The following is a 7,160-nucleotide window of genomic DNA, read 5'->3' as shown; positions in this document are numbered from 1 at the left end:
AATGAGAGGCTAGGTGAGTTTTTACAGGCCGGTGCTCAGAAACCTGTGATTCCCTGTGTATCCAAGAAAAAGCAGGTCTATATTCTGTTCTGGCCCTAAAGTACTCCTTGACTTTCTCCCGCCCATCCCTACCTTTGTTGGTACAAGGCCTCTTATTTTCCAGTTCAGTCCTACATCACATAAGCTACAACCCCAGTCTCAACTGATCTCACCCCACACACCAGTGCTCTCACTTCCAAACAAAATGGCCTACAGATAATGCTGATACTAATTATTTGACTTTAAGTTTCTACAGTGGGCATGATGGCTCACGCCTGTAATCCTAACTACTCAAGAGGCTGAGATCTGAGGATCACAGTTCAAAGCCAGCCTGGACACTAAAGTCCGACACTAAAGTCCACGAGACTCATCTACAATTAACCACTTAGAAAAACGGGAAGTGACACTAAGGCACAAGGGCAGTAGCCTTGAGCTGAAGAGCTTAGTCACAGTTCCCAAGCCCAGAGTTCAAGGCCCACAACCGACCCCCCCCCCAAAAAAAAGGTTTCTACAAGGATTTCTTTTAGTACAAAATGGATAAAGCAGGAAGAGATAGAAAAGAAACATTTTCTGTTACTTGTACAGGAAATGGGAAAACTTCAAATGGTTGTTCTTATCTGTCTCTGTACTTTCTGAACTAGGCAACTAGTCAATTATGGATTCCTAATCCTTAGACGGGTGAGGTGGGTGAGTCCTAATAAACTCAGGTAACCAGAACTGCCTTCAGTGCAGGGATGAAACCCAGGGCTTTGTACAGATTAGGCAAGTATTCTACCAGCCTGAGCAAGGACAGTTAAATGTGAACAATGCTAACACCAGTGATGGCAGTCTCTCTGAGAGGCTTTCTTTGTACAATAAATTAAAAGCTACTAAAGTCAGGGGAGCAGAGAATGAGTAGTGGAAGTTGATGAGTCTAAGCAAAGTACATTTTAGGGATATGAAAACAAACCCCCTTTGTGCAATTAATGCTTTTTAAAACATGGGCTTTTTTTTCTTCCTGCCAGTCCTGGGCTTGAGCTCAGGGCCTGAGCACTGTCCTTTTAGACTTTCTTAATGCCAATGCTCTACCACTTGAAGCCTCGGCACTACTTTGGGCTTTTTTTTTTTTGTTCTCATATATTTTTATTATAATTAATAGAAGGGTTACATTATATTCACCATATAGAAGGTGCGTTACTTTACAAACATTGATACCCTTTCTCATGTTTTGCTCACCACTTCCCTCCCCCCACTCCACTCCCAGCTTTTTTCTATGTATGTGGTACCGAGGAATCGAACCCAGGTCTTCGTGCATGCTAGGCAAGCACTCTACCACTAGGCCAAACTCCCGGCCCTAAGCATGGCTTTTTGTTGTTGTTATTAGTGGTAGGTTTTGTTTTGGTTTTCTTTTTAGGAAGTGCAAAGGGGATGCAGAAATGGAAGAAGGATGAACAAATGCAGTCATGGAGTTTAATACATACTATATGGAAAATGAATTATACTGCAACAGGAGGGAGAAACTGAAAGTGAAAGATAATATTGTTCAAAAAGAATCCTACTCATTACCTAACTTATGAAATGGTAACTCCACTGTACACACCTTAATAACAAAATTATACTTTTAATAAGTTTCTAAAAATCAATTTTAGCAAGGAAAGAGGAATAGAGAGGAAGGCATTTAGGCTAGAACAGGAAAAGATAAGTAAACTAATTGCACCCCAGGCAGTAAAGGATAGCAGGTAAGCAAGACTCCAGCGGTTCATGCCTGTAAACATACATAGATACCCAGAAGGCTGAGATCTAATGAGATCTAAGGACCACAGTTCAAGACCCAGTACCAGCACACAAAAAAAAAGGGGGGGTGGGGAGAGAAGTAGAGCTGTGGCCCAAGTAGTAGTGCTAGCTTTAAGGAAAACAAAGCAAAACAACTACAAGAAAAACCCCTCAGACAGTACCAGGCCTTGGTTCGAGTCCCCAGACTGAAACACACCAACACACACACACACACACACGTAATTTCTTTAAGATAAAGAAAATTGTCTATAGATAATTGTGGTCAGCAGGCCTCCTAAGTGAAGCATTGCTAGGATTTTCCTTCAGTGAGGAGGTAAGCAGCTTCCCCAACCATTTGCACCACCCATGACCCCTATGAGATTGAGACTTTATAACTAGAACCAATTCCCAAGGTCACTAGTGAATAGAAGCTAGAATCTACTTAGTCTTCCAGAGGGAAATCCAGGACTGAAGCTTTACTATTCAGCTTTTTCTTGTCATTATCAGCACCAGCAAATAGTCACTATTATCATTAACTGCACAAATGACTCTCCTTATTACAGTAAAGCCATCTAGCAAGATGGAAGGACTTGCCCAAAGGAATTAGGCAACTACCCAAATCTTCAACTTGTATTCATTAGCCTCATAAAATTGTCATCCATTTAAGTTACAGTTCCAATAACAGCAATGTGCCAGGCCTTGGACTGCATGGGAGGCAAGCTACCTCTTCCCCAGTACATGGATCCCTCTAACACAGATCCTAGGACAGCCCTATGTACAGAAAAAACAGCCCTTCCAGACCCTCCCCACCAGCCAGGCAAGACCCCTCACCTGGAGGGCCTGTCCATCTCCTCGCTTGGGATTCCGAGGCCGAGGCTGTTTATTTCGCTTCATCTTGTCTTGGCATTTGGTGCAGCACTGTATACAAGATGGTTTAATTGGACTACCAAGTTCCCTGGGGTCGCACTCAGTCCCCTTGCTAATTGACACACCATAGCAACTCACACCTGTGCTATACCAAAGTCATAGCAATTTTCTAGTAAGGCTGTTTGGATTCTCATCCTCCCACTCTGGAAAGCTTCCTTTCCCAAATCTGATTCAGACCTTTGAGAAGCTGAGCTATAAAAGGAAGGCAACTATGGAAGCTGAGCCTGATTGTAGTCAAGGAATGTGAAAGGTGCCAAGAAAGCCCACTAATCTATAGGTAAAACTGCCACAACCAAGTCTCACTTAACTCTACATAAACCAGCTAACCAATGTTAACCTCTCTAGAGGCAGATTTCGTTCAGTTCTTTTCTGATCAAAAAAGTGGCTGTAGGTGGCAATTATGCCATGTCTGGGTTTGGAAGACCTGAACGGCTGACACAGGAAATACTGAGGAAATGGTGAATGACTGGAGAATTTTAGACTGAGTGAAAAATCACATTATCCCAAAGGACTATGTTGGGATCACAGCGTGATTCTCCACCTGCCTCACAGAGACTGCAGTGTAGAATGTCAACCATGGAGTTGTGAAATGAATGCAAAGGAATACCACAGAAGCAGGGAGAACCAAGGCTGGGACTAGGCGGTATTGTGGACCATCATCAACTTGCTCTGAAGAAAGTATGCAGATAGGTGTCACAATCATCAAGCTTTGAAGCACAATAAAGAGCTCCAGCCATGTTTGGAGTGTCCACTCATTATTCCAGAGTTACTCTTGATTCCCTGCAACTGATTCTCAAATTCAGCTGTAGCCTTTTGAAGATGCTGCTTCAACCCCCATTGCACCCCAGTGCTCAGATGCATCAATGACCTCTTTCCCGCTAGCCAAGATGCCCCATGTCCCACTTGACCTACCAGAGAACAAAATGGACACCAGACTATTAATAGAGAAATACTGATTTTAATTAGACAGAATAAGGTAAACTCTAGGCACCCGTCATCTTTTGCCCTAAAAATTAGCAAAAAAAACTGTTGAAACAAGGCACAGTTTTTTCCCCATAATTGTTACATGGCTCCAGTTACAAAAAGATTTTAAAGAAAATGTTAAAAACAAAAAAATAGAAGTCTCAGATTTAAAAAAAAAAGTATATAAAAAGCCAAGAAATTTGTCACGGTTGTTCTTATTGTTCAAAATAGCACCAATGAGTGTAAAAGGTGTTAAAAACCATTATGGCAGCATTTCTGAAATGCAGCTTGTCCACCCTTCCCGGGCCTGTAAAAAAATGATGTAGAGTAAAAAGGGATTTTAAAATCTTGAAGAATCAACAGCTCTTCTTACAGCTCCCCTGCCATCTCTTAGACGAGGGGGAAAGGTGAAATGTGCTTTCTGCCCCTAACTATCTAGAGAAAGGATGAGGATCTGGGGAAGGAAAGAGGATGGAAGGGGTCTTACCTAAGCTCCCTCCTTCCTGGCTATCACACAGGGAAAAGGGGAGACCGAAAAGCTTAGCTTGTCCACATAAATATATGGCATCTATACTAGCCCGGTCCACTCCGTCCTGAGCTCCCCAGTGGGTTCTATTGCAGGACCAGAGAGGGATTTAGCTAGGGTGGACCTGTGAGTTGAGGAAAAACAGCCCTGAATTGACGGTGATAACATCATGCCCGCTGAAATCATCACCATGGAGGGAAATACACCCTATACCAATGCAAGGGGAAGAGGCTGGGTAAAATCCAAGACATATACAGCAACCTGTCCTCTTCTGCTTTCCCTATAAAAAGATCCTAGGCCCTGAAAAATGTCCCTTGGCTACATGTCTACAACTACAAACTCCAGTACACATGGAACCGCAAGACTTGGAACAATAATGACAGTCTTGGGTGATTCTGCAGCATTACCTGAGTGTTGGAGGGCTACCTGATGGCACTGTGATTTTGGTATCTTAGCTATCACTTCTACGTGGGAAATGCAGGTTGCGGGGAGTGGGAGGGAGATAAGGCCTGTTACTACCTACTTCAAGTTTTTTTTTTTAAAGATTTAGGAAAAAAATGAGCACCGCATTTGACCGCTCTGAGCAGCCAGGTATGAGTGGTGCACAGAAGGTGGCACCTCGGGGTTTCTCTTTGTCAGAGAGGGTCAGGTGGCTCTGCTCCCACTGAGCAGGAGAGAGCTGAGGTACAGTGAAACCCCACACAGCTCAGCTGAGCTGGGGAAGGGCAGAGCTAGAGGAAATCAGCATCAGGAATCTGGGCACCTGCTGGGCCCTGGCTCTGCCCCCAACACCCCAGTTCTCAGCAGGACTGAATAGAATTATTCACAGGCAAAGTAGTCCTTCAGGGGGGCGAAGAGGTGTCGGATGACAGGCACACTCCAGGACCTCCCAAGCAGCTTCTGGCGGGCACCCCGGCCCATGTTGCACACGTCCGTGTAGTGTACAGGAAACCCGAAGATCCTGGGAGAGCACCAGTGTGAAAAGACATGCATCAGAACAGCCTATCCCGTCACTGTGCCTAGAACCCCTGGGTTCTCACCTGGCCCAGCCAGCAAACTACCGCTTTCTCTACCTATGTATGTCCAATGCCTTCAGCCCTTGGCCTTCCAAAGGAGAATCCTTTCCACCTCCGGGTGGTCAGGGTCTCCTTGCTCACAAGTGATTCTCATGAGGACACATGTTCTTTGCAGCCCTAGTTCTAACACTACGCTCCCAGCATGAATTTGCTGTTCAAAGAATCTTCAATGCATTACTGGCTAAAGGCCATGCACCAGATGTTTCTTCAAAGCTCAATAATTTCCTTAAAGAATAAGGTCAAGCTCACTCATGGAAACACCAGAGGTGAGTTACTATGAGTAACTATAAATTAATTCCCAAAGTTGCCTAACAGGACTCAACCAGGCCTAGTCAAAGGCTAAAGAACATTGTATCACACAGTACGACTCAGCATTCTTTTTAAAAACAGCACTACCACCTCAGGGTTGTGTCTTGCTGTCTCAGTGACAGTCATCTGTCCATGCCCCATCACATCTCCACCCACAATTCATGCACAGGTCTCAAAATCCAGAAGAATCCACAGCATCTGTAGATTCGCCCCAAGATACTCAGTTTAATTTCTTATTAATCAACACTTTGAATTATTGACAAACAACCAAAAGTGCAATCAGTATCCAGAATGAAAATACTTGGTTTAAAATGCTGTTGGAAGATAGCCAAAATTGTAAAGAGAGGAAAATTCATAGCCTTACTTAAAAAAAAAATGAATAGAAACAAAAAGCGGGGGGGGGAGGTAATGAAAAAGAGGAAGAACTAAAGTCCAAGAGATAGATATTTGCATTGGAATAGACACATACTTAACCCAATAAAAGACAAATATTTGGGCTAAGTAAAAGAAAAGCAGTTTGGCTGGAGAAATCTTCCAAAACAGAGACCAATGGGGGTTTAAAACTTTAGTTGTTCCTCAGTGGTACCTGTTGAATAACCTCACATTCATCAATACCCACCAGTTCTGCCAGAAAAGTAAGGGCTGGCTCTAAAGTCTCATTCCCAGTTGCAATGCTCTATAGGCAGGGAAACTTAAAAATTAACATAAGCACCTGCCCGTCACTTATAGTTCTGGTCTTGACCCCATGCTCCTCCCGCTTCTGCGTCTGTCTGCACCAACTCCCTGAAGTGCAGCCTTGCTCACCTTTCGAGCTCAGTGCACCACAAAACATCTTCTTTGCCATTCATGACAACAGGGAAAAGTTGGTTTTTCCCCTGTCTGATCGAGTTCGACTTGGTGGTTATTGTCTGTACTTTCTTTAACTGGAGAACAAAAGGACATCATGGAGTGAGCTCAGAGAAGGGTTCTGGGCAGGGCCAAAGCCCACAGGTGCCCAAGGAGGGGGTCGGGCAGGTGTAGGAGGTAGCAGTGCTAGGCTCACCCAGTGAGTGACAAAAGAAGACAAAGGGACGGTGAACACTTTGTGCTTCCCACAGACACCAAGAAGTTAAGAAGGACCCAGCCTGAAAGAATAAGATAAGCAAAAAGTGACCATGAATGAGGTCACATAGGGATCAAGACACTACTATTCCAACAGGATTAAGTCAAAAGGAAAAACTACCCAGATACTGAGAATCCTCAGCCAGATAGACTTTGGGCAAAGGATCTTTTGTTTGAGGCAGATATTGAGAATTAGGTTTATGGAGATCTTTACATATTTATCTGTGACTTAACAGCACAGTTTTGTTTTGCTTTGGTTTTTCTTTTTGCAAAAGCATCAATTACTCTTTCCAGGAAGGGCCAGTTGCATTCCTCAGTAATTGTTGATCAAGAATCATTTCTACTCTCTGTACTTGAAGAAGGGACAGAAGCCCAGCACCAGGAAATGTGAGGAGGAGGAGGAGGAAGAGGAAGGGGAGGAATTAAGACAACAAAGTCATTTCCCAAGTCACCAAAGTGTATTCACT

The 7,160-nt window shown here is 43.8% G+C and overlaps 1 protein-coding gene across 1 annotated transcript in view; it reads right to left on the bottom strand.

Moving 5' to 3' along the window:
- Window positions 1–4,781: 4,781 nt before the first annotated feature.
- Window positions 4,782–7,160, bottom strand: part of Dnmt3b (DNA methyltransferase 3 beta) — a 36,887-nt gene continuing 34,508 nt past the window's right edge. Inside the window, exons 22-23 of the mRNA XM_090352177.1 lie at window positions 6,397–6,515; window positions 4,782–5,168 (exon numbers count right to left, since the gene is read on the bottom strand). Coding sequence (XP_090208303.1) covers window positions 5,027–5,168; window positions 6,397–6,515 — 261 coding nt within the window. The 3' untranslated portion in view covers window positions 4,782–5,026. The remainder of the gene's footprint in view (window positions 5,169–6,396; window positions 6,516–7,160) is intronic.

Source organism: Megascapheus bottae, chromosome 18 (genome assembly GCF_031878675.1).
Source record: "Megascapheus bottae isolate mThoBot1 chromosome 18, mThoBot2.hap1, whole genome shotgun sequence".
NCBI classification, from domain to species: domain Eukaryota; kingdom Metazoa; phylum Chordata; class Mammalia; order Rodentia; family Geomyidae; genus Megascapheus; species Megascapheus bottae.
Note: the sequence above shows the minus strand (reverse complement) of the source record. Positions and strands in the feature narration are given on the sequence as shown.